This window comes from Balaenoptera ricei, chromosome 9 (genome assembly GCF_028023285.1).
Source record: "Balaenoptera ricei isolate mBalRic1 chromosome 9, mBalRic1.hap2, whole genome shotgun sequence".
In the NCBI taxonomy this organism is placed as follows: domain Eukaryota; kingdom Metazoa; phylum Chordata; class Mammalia; order Artiodactyla; family Balaenopteridae; genus Balaenoptera; species Balaenoptera ricei.
The window spans coordinates 47,482,930-47,495,848 of record NC_082647.1 but is presented as its reverse complement, the minus strand read 5'-3'; the positions used below and the strand labels follow the sequence as shown (position 1 = coordinate 47,495,848).

Below are 12,919 nucleotides of genomic sequence, written 5' to 3'. Positions count from 1 at the left end.
TTTGAATTGATGTCTTGTAACTTTATTAATCAGAACTTTGGGTGGAGGAGGGAGGGCTGCACTTTGAAGTATAACTATTTTAAAACTAGAAACTTTAAACAAAACTTTTTTGTATGAAAAAATATACATAACAAAATTTACCATTTTAACCAAGTGTACAGTTCAGTGGCATAAAGACATTCACATTGCTGTGCAACCATCACCACCATCCGTCTCCAGAACTTTTTAAAACACAACACGATTGCATCTTTAAAGTGCTGCCGTTACGTACACATTTTTACCCCTAAAAGTATACAAAGAATTTTCGACAACAGAAAAGCAGTTCTCCTGATTAGTACTGCACGTTTCTGTTATTTGCAGGTGAACAGTAAGTAAAAGAGGGAGATTCTTAGCCCACTGAGTTCTAGAATAACATCCATCAAAAGCAGAGGCTTGCTTTCACTGGCTTTCAAGAGGCTGGGAGGAACAACTACCACCAGCATTCTAGCAGGGGCCTCGGGAGCCTGGGTTTCTGGAAGCAGACTTGCTGGAGAGGAGGAAGATGACGAGCTTGCTAACCGCCGTCCTGCCTCCTTTCTAGGGACCCCGCCCGCTCCCGGGGCTCACAGCCAGGCTCACCTCGTCACTCTCCAGGACCGCCCGGGCCCACTCGTGGGCCTTGTACAGCTCGTGGCGGCGGTCTGGCTTCTCCTGGAACCGAGGCTCCTTTTTGGCAGGGTCGTCGTCTCCGAAACAGGGAGACTGTGCTTTGGGGACGAGTTTTACATCGTCGACAAAGATGAAAGGCTTGAATATGGACCTGGAGAGAAAGGAGAGGAACTTCAGCCAAACCAAGCCTGGGGCTTGAGGACACCAGGGGCTGCCCTTTCCTTCAGCAAACATCTCCTGGGCCAGCTCACGGTGGCAGGCGGGTGCCTGCCGGGAGAGACCCAACTGCATATTTTAGTAACTATTTTAGTAGAACTAACTGCCGTTTATAAGCTGCAAATTCTTCTATTTGCAGCGAGGAGACATCAAAACAGACTGGCTTTGTTCTGGGAAGGCCATTCAAGAGCCCCTTTCAGTCACATGAAAGAAGGCAAACAGACACAGTGTTCTGAGGAAAGGGCGCAATGGGCCACCGATTTGAGCGGGTCTTTCTCCACCGTGCTCTGCGGAAAGGGGTCTCCTGGAAAGGCAGGGTCTGAGACCTCATCCTTTTTTTTTAGGTTCTACCTTATTTGAAAATGTTTGGAATATCTCTGACAGACTCAAGGTGGGACAGATTAAGACAGATGACAAAGAAAGAATCCCGGGGCCCCAGAGAGGGCACACCACAGAAGACAGAAGTCTGGTTGTGTGAGAGTGTGGCTGAGGGGATAGTAGGCGGCTGACGCAAGAACTCTTTGATTCAGCTCTTTTGGCACGAGGGCTGTCTTAGGGGACATGGCTCTGTGTGTGTGTGTGTGTGTGTGTGTGTGTGTGCGCACCTGTGCATACCTGGGGACATTTCAACACGTCTCCCCAGACGCGCACACACCCCAAAACAGCCATGTGTCTAAGAAACCGCATCTTGGGATCCCAGGCCAGCGGGGTCCGTGGTGACCACAGCTGACAGTAACACTAGAGGGAGACAGCCTCACTCTCCCTGCTCTGCACCCAGAAAGAACACGGCTGGATCAAAGCGGTGCTCCTGGCAGAGCACAGGCACCTCTGGGCCCCAAGGGTGGCCTGTTTTCAATCACACCACGCAGGCACCTGCAATAACAATTGGAGAGAATGAGACACACACCCACACCCCATGTGTATGGCTCAGGTTTGGGTTATTTCCTCTCCTCTTAACTGGTGCCTCCCGTGGGTGAGAAGTGAGCTGGGAGGCTGATTCCCTCAGCCCCGAGATGCCTGGACTTGAGGCGGCCAGAGCAGCCTTGCCGGTGTGCCACACAAACATTTTCACTATGCCACAACCTGCAAAGAACTGGAAACCCATGACCTTTGCACCCAAACTGTGTCCTTGGACTTGAGCGTCAGCATCACCCTCAGGCCCCAACCCCGTCCTGCTGAACGGAACCTGCTTGTTAAGGTCCCCAGGGGATGGATGACATCCAAGTCTGAGGAGCATGACCAGAGACCACAGTAACTAGGAGTGACCTCTTGGGTTAGTTCCCTGAGGTTGTCAAGGGAAAGGGGCTCAGGTGAAGAAGAAAGACCCTGATCACAGCATGAAAGATCGGGCTCATCCTAATTTAATTTGAATATTGAAAGCAGTTGCACCCAAAGCTGGCAAAGTGGGTGGTACAGGTTAAGGATAAGTGCTGTTTTCTGCAGGTGATGCAAACGCAGGAGACTGAGCCCATCCACCGTGAAGCACAAGACATAGGCGTGTGGGCTGGACCTAATTCCACAAGGCCGAGTCCTCCCAAGGAACTTCCCTCCCCAAGATGCAGGGGAGCTACCTTATACAGAGGGAACACACATTGCCACTTCCTACGGCCTCCTGAAAATACATCGCTCCTCTTCCCTTCTCCTGAATGTTGAATGGGTGACTGTTGAAAGTGAAAGGAATTAATGCACAATTTTAAAGCGTCTAAAGAATTTTGATTACATGAAGTTGAATTCTCCAACTGGTCATTTGGTTGACTCTGCAAAAGGGCAGTTTGAGGGTTCACTGGCAGATGGTAATGGATCGGGAGGGAGAGAGAAGGGAGGGAGGGAGGGAGGGAGGGAAGGAGGGAGGGAGGGAGGGAAAGAGGTGGAAGAGGGCGGAGTCCAGCGTAGAGACATCCAGAACTAACTGCCTCTGTGCCCCTCTGGTCTCTGACAACACAGCAGCCTCACAGCAGGCAAGTGTCCTATCCTTCAGGGCCTGACAGCACTCGGGGTTTCCTGAAAAGTCAGTGCACACAACACACACCGTCTTCCAGCAGACGTGACCTGCAGCTTCCTTGGCCTGAGCTGAGACCCCCTGAGGGACACTGGGCCCGGGCTCCTGCCAAGCACCCCAGAACCTGCACAGTTCACACCTCCTCCCCAGGCCCAGTGCTAGGCAGAAAGGGTCGGAGCCAGTGGATCCCCTGCTCTTGGGCTTGGAGGCGGGGTGGGTGCAGGCTTAGCCATGGCGAGCCAGCGGAACTGCAGCGTCCAGCAGAGCTGCTGAGCCCGGGCTGCTGAGATTCCTTGGGACAGGGGTTCTCCCATTTTACACCGGCCCCAGGCCACAGATGATGATCACTCGTGTGGTGCTACCCCATGCAACCCCCCGCACTGCGCCTCTTTTCTCCCCCCTTCAAAAGGCCATGTGGGAGTGATGTCTTCATTGGGGAATCTGTCATTCAGTTTCTGGAACCTCAGTGCTTTTCTTACCATGCGGCTCAGGACCATTCCGACACTGGCCCTGTGAGGGAGAAGGATGGCACTGGGTCTTGCTGAGCGACCATCCAGGTCTGCCTGCCTCATGACAGTGGGGCAGGGAACTGGGCTGGGACTCGGAATGGGGGGCAGGGGGTGTCCCCTCGTCACCTTTGACCAACTATGGGGCCCGTCATCTTCCCTCTGTGTCTCTCACTGGACTGAAGCGATCTCTACGGTCCCTTTCAACTTCTAAAGCTATTGTGTTATTTCTCTTTCTATGTCATGTGGCCTGTGAACTTGTGTCTTCAAGAAGTTCATGCTAAGAATAATCATGGTCTTCTGCACCCAATATACAGGACAATAGCAGAGTAAAAATCAGAACCCTCTATGTGATGGAACTTCAAACCAGTCCACGCTCATTTTAACATCAGTGAGAGTGTCCGGTAGCATTTCTAAGACAGGAGGGACCATATGTTTAATCCATTTTAACTTTAAAAATAAATAAGTAAATAATATGACGAGGTTCCCATAATATTCTAAGGCAGCCAAAGCTCTCCAAGAGTTTTTTTCCAAAGTCTATAAGGAAGTCAGCATCCTCAGCTGCTAAAAACATGAACCATAGATGTGTCTGGTGGTTAAAGGAGGTTTTTTTTGAGATTGAATAAATAAAATTACTGCCAATAAGAAACTGCAATAATACTAATATACCAGGGTGTGGGAATTATCTATAACTCAGTCCTAATAATTTATGTCTTCATATCCAGGAAAGGGCAACGTGGATAACTCAGCCGTTTCCAAATGTTCTTATTTCCTGCCAATCCTTCCAGAAGATCTCATTAAAAGTCCAAATAGGTGAGAAGATACTCTGACATCTTCTCACACTGAACCTCAGATGGTAGCTTCTTAAATGCCACTTGAGTAAATGTATGCTAATTAACGGCCCAGAAAGAGGAAACGACTTGCCAAGGCCGCATAGCCAGCCAGCCAGCGGCAAAGCTGAACTGCCATCTGGGTCGTGACCACCCCCTCCCGGCCCACCGCAGCCAGGGCGGTGCCCACTTCATCAGCCATGTGGAGAACCCCCAGAGGAGCCCGTGGGTGGCTCGGATGCAGGCGGGACACAGCTGAGGGAGCTCCAGAAGCTGATTCTCCTCCATCCTCAGAGCTGCCTCACAGGCTGACCTTCAGAGAAGCCCCCTAACCCAGAGCTCGCCCTGGTCACCCAGCCCCTCCACGGTGTGGTGTGACACGAATACAGAATGATAGGCCCAAAAGGGGAAGTGCTTCCACCAGCAAAGGTCGGCCCAGTAGCTGGTTAATGAGGAAGTTTAAAGGTGGCTGAGCTACGCTAAGGGGACCCTCGAGCAGGACAATTAAACAAAGAAAGCCATGAGCAACACGAAAGGGAACCCCGCCACTGCACCCGTCAGCTGTCGCTGAGACAAACCGAAGGGCCACGGCACACAGTCCGCTGACACGAAGCCAGCACGGGCTTGCAAGGTCTTTCTCAGAGTCTGCAGGATTTTAGTCCTGGGTGACACTCTGAGCCACAGCCAAGAGAGGCACTTCACTGGAGGCATCTTTGCCTTCTCTGTCCCTTTTTTCTTTCTAAAACCTTGAGATGGATGCACCAAGCCAGTGTAAAAAATCTGTTTTCCTCTCATTTGTTCCTTCCTTTGGAAGGGAAACAAAATTATCATGAAAGTTTCTAACATTTTATAATATATCATAATTTTCAAAGTGCTTTCATTCAATTCTCATGGAATTTCATTCATTCATTCATTCAATATGTGTGCAATGCTGAGATCCAGATACTATTCTAAGTACTGGGGATACAGCAGGGCAGCAGTCCCCAACCTTTTTGGCACCAGGGACTGGCTTCGTGGAAGACAATTTTTCCACGGACGGCGGGGTGTGGGGTGATGGTTCAGGCGGTAATGCGAGCGACGGGGAGAGGCAGATGAAGCTTTGCTCGCTTGCCTGCCGCTCACCTCCTGCTGTGCGGCCCGGTTCCTAACAGGCTGCGGACCAGGGGTTGGTTGGGGACCCCTGCAGCAGTGAACAAGGCAGGGCAAAAACTTCTGTACCATTTCACAGATGGGATGACTTGAGGCTCACAGAAGCTAAGTGCTTTGTCCACAGGCACATTCCTAATACGTGCCAGATGGAGAAGTAAATTCAGATCTTCTAAATCTAAAGTCATTTTCCCCCATTACCACTCACCCTTATATATCCCTTCTGCGGGTTTTTAAAATATATATATATATATATATATATATATATATATATATATATATATATATATATACGCATTATGCTACTGCAGAAAAGCAAAATATTTTTGTGCTTTGGGATTTGGAACTTAAGTATCAGTGGCCAGCTCACATTTCTGACTTCAAACATGGCTCTGTTCATACTGAAGATGCAGAAACTCCCTGAGCGATGAAGCTGGGCTTATCCTGTGCCCTGGAGTTCCCAGCAGATCCGCTGGCGCAGAAAATAGCAGCCCAAAGGCTCCTGCTTGGATGAAATTTGCTAAACTTTGAACCGATCTGAAAAGGGCCTGGAAGCACCAGTTTCTCTCAACTGCAGGTGTCCCTCTGAATGGTTCATCCATGGGTCATCCCAGCTTGACTGTGAGTCACGTTAATCATACAGTCAAAGCCACAACTGGTGGAGAGCAGAACTTATCCATGAAGGGTGTTTTCATTTAGAGGGAAAGACAACTAGTACTTCTGGAGCATGGGACACCCTTAGGGCTGGATCCAGATACTCTGGGAGGTTTTGAAAAGTCAAAACCGTGGGGTAGGAGAGAGGAAAAAGACAGTGTTGGGAGAATTGGGAATGAAATCAGAGGGAGTGCTATTTTACACAAGGCCCTCAGCTCTGTGTCTGTCTGTGCAGGCTGTGCCCCACACTGTATTTACATAGTAAACTACGGTGTCTACAGCCCCTAACATTATCTCCAATAATGAAAAGGCTCCACTTGTCACTAACATTTGAATTAACCAGACAAGACAGTCTCAGCTGATGCAATGTAGCCCCTCAAGCCTAGTACCTGGGAGAAGACAAAGAAAACACGCACACACCATGTCCCTTGCATCTCCCCATTCCCTGCCACCAAAGTGGGTCAAACACCCTCTTTTTCCTAGAACTTCCTCCCTATTTTCTGTTTCCCAGGCTAAATTACACGGCCTAATACAATTAAAGAAATGGGTGGGGAAATAGCCTTCTAATATTTAAAATGGAAAATTTTTAATACTCTCCCCCTCTTGGTTTATCCATCCTGTATCTTGAGTATTTGTGTGTTTTCTCAGATGTGGGGGCCTCTCAGTGGTGAAAATAACAAGCCCTAATTCATGATGTCTGCCGATTTCCACGGTGTAAACACGCCCACTGGGGCCCATTTCAAGCTACCGATGTGATGTCACTGAACACAGGGTTGGGAAGAGATGACATCAGCTGCTTCCACAGGCTCCGGCACACCACGAGACTCGGAATTTTACACTGTCTCAAAATGCGAAGCTACCTCTCTGCTATTTCCCTCTCCAATTCTTCATATCGATGAAGCTTTAACAAGTACTGCTTCCACGTAAGAAATGGCCTCCAAAGGTCAGAACCGGTGCACTAAAGCCAATGAGTGTCACTATATGGATGACCAAGGCACCAGCAGACTCAACAGAATATTAATATGATGGAATTTGCCTGCTCAATAAAATTAATTAAAGGTCTTTTGCATCTCCCACCCACTCTCAAACTCTGACTTCTGCATCTGCTTCCAACTCTCAAACTTACATAGTACCTGGTACATATTAGGAGGAAGGGAGGAGAGAAGGGAGGGAAGGAGGAAGAAAAAAAGGGAATGTGAGAACAAGCTATATCGAGAAAAGGATCTATAATTAATGCAATGAGCAAAGAGTCAAGAAGTTCTGAAGCAGACAGACCAATAGTAAGATAAGGTCCTTTGGTTTCTAACATTAATTGGGAAGATAAATAATATAGTCTTCTTTGATCATAATCTTTTGCAAGTCCACTGCTCTGAAACTATTTCCTGCAAACATCTCTCTAATGTTTTTAGCATTAGCAGAAGCCGGTTAAGATTTCCCTAATTTTATTACCTAAAAACCCAAGAGTAGGTAATTATGCTTCCTGATGACAAAATACAAAATGTTGAGCATGCCCAATTACAGAGAAACATTGAAATGTTGAATAGGAGAAAAAAAAATCTATGACATTTCTATAGTCACAGTAGGAAATGTAGCTCATTTCACCAGAGAAGATAAAAATGAATGTCTTCCGGGAAGCCCTTAATAGCCTTTAAGTTCTTTTCAATTAATTTAACCATGAATAACTTTCTTTTAAAATTACTTGAAATTTTCCATTTTAGATATTAGAAAGCTATTTTTCAGCTCATTTTTAGAATTGTATTAGGCCGTGTACTTTACCCTAGGAAACAGAATTGCTTTATCTTCACATCCCAGCAATCACAAAGTCCTGTCTTCTAAGCACAGTTAGAGCAGCTGTCTGAGACATCAGGAACCAAGGGGTTTGCTGTGGTCATTCTTCAGTTCAACCTGCTCCTTCAAAGGCTCCTGTTCCCTGAAGAACAATGTCTAAATACCTCGGCAGAGTGTTCCAGACAGACTCTAAACACCTACGTGTACCCCTGCGGGCCAGCACAAAGTGCTCACAAAAGCCACCAGCAAGCGAGGTCAGAGTCCACAAGGGGAAGTCAGACACCAGGGAGAGGAAAGACAAGCCCCAGATCTGATGGATCAAAAAGGGGGTGGGAGTGGGGCCATGGAACCAAGCATTCAGAACTGAAAGATAAAATCAAGAGAAAGCAGCTGGAGTCAAACAAGAGGTGTGTCCTGAGAGGTTGCCTGGAATACTGTCCAGCGGGCGAGGCTCGCTGTCAGAGGCCAGCAGAGGTCCCACGCTGGGCTTGTGTACTGGGGGAGGGAGGGGCGGGTGGAGGAGGGATGGAAACATAAACTACAAGAGGATGCACAGCTGCAATGTGTGTCATTCTGTCTCATGCCTCTCTGCCTTTGCGTATGCTGTTCCCTCTACCCAGAATGTCATTCCTGCTTTTAGCACCTAACAAACCTCTCTTCCTACAACCCCCAGTGCTCAAGAGTTCTTCCTCTGTGGTTTCCCCCTTCATTGTCTCCTTCGTGCCACCTCTTATCTCGCGCACACTTTGTCTCTAGTACCCAAAAAGCATAAGATTTGGTACACAGCAGGTGCCTAATAAGTGCCTGTTGAATGAATGAAAAACTAAGGATAGCTTATACTGAATTTAATAGGTCTTGTTAGAAAGATCTATTGATATTGGCAGTAGTGAGGTCAAAGGGTCAGGAAAGGTACTTGGCTTCTCCCCTGAGTCATCAAACAGTCCCTAGCTGGACACTGCCATTGTCTTGTATTCCTGAAACAATAAGGGGAGAGTAAATACTTTCAGCTGGAAAGGGAATGAAATCAAACAGCTACAGATTCCCTGATAGCAGAGTCAAAGGTTTGATACCCGATACTCAAATGATGATGGTTTTCAGCCAATGGGGCACATGAAAAATACCAGAGAACCTACTGGAATGGGCAGTCTTCTAGACCTCTCCAGGCTGAGGATCAGACTCACCAGATTCCTAAGCCCACCTTAAAGATTCTGATACAATAGGTTTGGGTCAAGGCATCTGTTATTTTTCAAAAACTCCCCTAAGTGATTCTGATAATTTAGAAATCACTGGATGGTTGTGCCTAAGCCACTGATGACATGATTTGTGGTGTGCATGACTGAAAGTTACCAAGGAGGAGGGCTGCTGTCTACCTGGTAGATCAGAGATAGTCTTAATAAATAATAGTTAAACCTACTATGCATTTACTTGGATTATCTCATTTAATCCTCCCAAAAAGCATATAACAGTAGGCGCTGGTATTGTGTCCACTGTACAGGACAGACACAAGCTTGGAGAGGTTAAGAGACTTACCAGTTACTAAGTGACAGAGGTGGAATTCAACTCCTGGCAGTTTATTCTAGAGGCCGTGTTCTTAAACACTGTGCAGTGCAAGCCCTTTGCTGAAGTGTGTGGGCAGAAAGCAATACCCTAAAATACAATGTCTTAGAGAAGAGGCCAGTGCACTTGAAGTGGCTTCAATGTGCATTGCCTCTGGACCATTCTGTCCCCTAACTCATAGGAACTGGTGGTTTTGATCAATCTTGGGCATTCCTGTATCTTTCTGTCTCGCTGGGTCTTATTTATCATTGCATCCCTCAAATACAGCACAATTCCTGGCCCATAATATATATTAATAAATGTTTGTTGAATTTAAAACAATTTGCTTCCATGATTGTGATGAACGCTATGTGACAAAACCCAAGAACTTCCCTTCATCACAACTCTTTATGCTGCACTGGCCATGGTGAGATGACTAAAAAATGTGACTCAGCTATACAGCAGGAGGTGCAGGAACTCAGTGTGTGATTACTGGGTGAGCTCTCAAGGGAAGCACACGCTTGCCACCTGTGTGACTGTGTCTCAGACAAACCTGGAAGGATCTGGGGTCCCAGTGAAGTAGTGAATGCATGGCGAGCTTCTGTTCTGAGGCAGGACAGACACTACACTGGCTGTGGTAAGGAAAGACTCGGAGTCTATACAGACTCCACTGGCTTTGTCCCGTAAGATGTCAATCATAGTCTGCACAGTGATGCTTTCTGTAAAGAAAAGAGAGAGAGAGGAGGCAAGCTGTAACCAAAATCCATCAGTCCTTTCCCTTTTTAGTAACAGACCCCCTGAAATTACAGCTGGGAACAGAACTGCCCAAGTAGGGACTATATTTCCCAGCTTCCCTTGTGGCTAGATGTGGTCACATGATAGATCCTGACCAACGGGAGGTGAGCAGAAATTATGTGTGCAACTTCCCCATTACATCCATAAAAAGGAATGCTTGCCCTTCACTTTTTTCCCTCCCTTCCTGCTGGCTGGGAGATGCCAGTGAGTGGACCGCAAAAGGAAGTCACGTGGTGAGGCAGAATAACCCACCCACCCTGGACTGTCCATATACATCTGGATTGTAACATGGGAGAGAAATAAATTTCCATTTTCTTTAAGCCACATTATTCTGGGGTCTCTGTGTTACAGCACTTTGCAATTCCTCAACTAGTACAGTACGCAACAGAATGATGTTCATAAGAAAGTATGCAATCTATGAAGTGCCCCAAGCAAGCTCTCTGGTACAGTCTTGCTGGTTAGAGTCAATGCTATATTTGGAGAATGACCTCCCTTCAGTGGGAAATATACACAGAGAAGTATTTAGAATATTTAGAGCCATGAGGACTATTGGCTCTGACTTCAGATAAAAGGACTAACAAATCTTTCACTACACAGGATCCTGGTTCTACGTTTTCTCCCTCTGTTTACAATTCATTGAAACACTATTTTTTCAGTGTGTTCACAAAGATCAAATCAGAGCATCACACAGAGAAAAGGTGCCTTAAACTTCACTACCACGACTCACATCTTCTTTGTAAATCTCTATGAGTAATACATCACACCTAAAAATATTAACAGTATAAGTCCTTCTGTTCTTCAACTATCCAGGGTTCAAACTTCCTCACTGTTTCATAAATGAGTTTACTGATTTAAACCAGGATCCAACAGGTTGATAATGTCTCTTAAAACTCTTTTAATCACTGCGTCTCATTTTCCCCCCTTGCATTTTATTTGTTGGGCCATTTCTCCTGAGTTTCTCACACTCCGGACTTTGCAGATGGTGTTATGAATATTTTCCTCCATCCTCTGTATTTCTGGTAGACTAGTAGCTAGATCCAGAAGCTTCATCAGATTTACATTCGATATTTTGGCAGGACTACCTTACAACTGGTATTATATACTTTTACCAAGCTAGGTTTTTTAAGTTAAAAACTTTTAGGGTTTTTTATAAAGTTCCCATTTTTAAATGGATACTTTCTTACCTTCCTACCCAGAATATATTAATTAAGTTCTATAGCAAAAGTCCTAAAGCATTCTTCTAGATTGAGTCAGCCAACTTTTTCTTAAAGAACCAGATAGGAAATATGTTAAGCTTATGGGCCCTATAATCTCTGCCATAACTTACTTGTCGCAACTGCTCAACTCTGCCATGTAGCACGGAAGTAGCCATAAGCAATAGGTAAATAAATGGGTGTGGCTGTGTTCTAATGAAATTGTATTTACAAAACAGGCAGCAGCCAACAAGTTATAGTTTGCCAACTCCTGTTCTAAATGACCAATGGCAAATATAAAACGTGGCCACTGTGTTTATGTGGAAGGGTTTTCCACTCATGCATAAAAGTAACAAGCTATCCAGTCACCCACGTTTACCTAAACATGGACTCTGACTAAGTCAATACTGGGTGGAAGATAGAGGGCTCATGAAAGGAATTCAGTTCAACAATTTGACTCAACAAATGTTCATGGAACAAAGGACTATAACAAGCCTCACAAGGGGATCCTAAGATGAGTAAAAGACAACACCCCTGATGTCAAGACTCAGCAGGCTAACGGGAGAGGAAAATATATGAAGAAGATAAGTCAAATACACAAATGCTGAGGTATAAGCAAGGCTGGAATAAGTATCAAAAAGACAAGCATGATGACATCAGCATTTAAAGGAGAAATAGGAAAAGGAAACATCCATGGATGAGAAAGCATCATGTAAACATAAATGCAAGTTGTCATCTTGCCTGCACAGCAAGGACTTTAGCACAAGTCGGTCTCTCTATACAAGGTCTGTTCTCTACTCTTCCTCTCTGCTCATTCTCCTGAGTTCAAACAAGGTCTCTGAAATAGCTGCAAGACGAAGGGTATGAGAGGGAGAATTGTAAGGGATACACTAACTCACCTTCTTGCTTTTCTAAGCTGTCTTTGCCTGAACAGCAGGCTAGATGGTCATCAGCTGGAGAAAAAACTTCAGAAAAATTGAACTCGTCCTCTCCCGTCCACCAGCCTTGACTCTGAGCGTAACTCCTGAGTTCAGGATGCTCTGCGTCGATCTTGGTCATGAGCGAAAGCTGATTGCAAATGCACTTGACTCCCTCTGTAGAGAGTGCAAAACCCAGTTATTTAGAAATAGACTTACAAAGACTTAGTCAAGAAATGGAAATTTACAAGGCATCTCTCCCCTGCAACTTGCCTCTAACTATAGGGAGGAATGGATTCCGTTTTTGAAGAGAGAAACAGATGATCCTTGGTTCTAAGATTTCCCAGAACGTGTGACCAGTCCTGACACATTTTATCACATCTTCAATGAGCAACAGTCACTTGATCTGGCGAACTAAACCCCAAGCATTTACTACTCACAAGAGAAGTGAAAGGTTCTTTGAAAGAGGTACTGTGCTACTAACAAGACTCATGAACGTCGCAGCTGCGGAGATTCCTCCTCCCCAATTCAGTCTCACCCCACCTGAAGGAGCAGTTTACACTACTGCCCTCTGCTCAAATATATATATATAGCTTTAAAAAAAAAAAATAAAATATGATACTTCATTCAAATTTTTTTCAGGTCCCAACATTTAGAAAAACACAGTAGCCCTGATAATGAATTGTTTTAT

At 45.8% G+C, this 12,919-nt stretch overlaps 1 protein-coding gene across 1 annotated transcript in view; it reads right to left on the bottom strand.

Moving 5' to 3' along the window:
- The window catches only part of SCRN1 (secernin 1), a 58,209-nt gene that overhangs the window by 5,620 nt on the left and 39,670 nt on the right, over positions 1–12,919 (bottom strand). The window contains exons 5-7 of the mRNA XM_059933673.1: positions 12,211–12,405; positions 9,877–10,042; positions 619–799 (exon numbers count right to left, since the gene is read on the bottom strand). Coding sequence (XP_059789656.1) covers positions 619–799; positions 9,877–10,042; positions 12,211–12,405 — 542 coding nt within the window. The remainder of the gene's footprint in view (positions 1–618; positions 800–9,876; positions 10,043–12,210; positions 12,406–12,919) is intronic.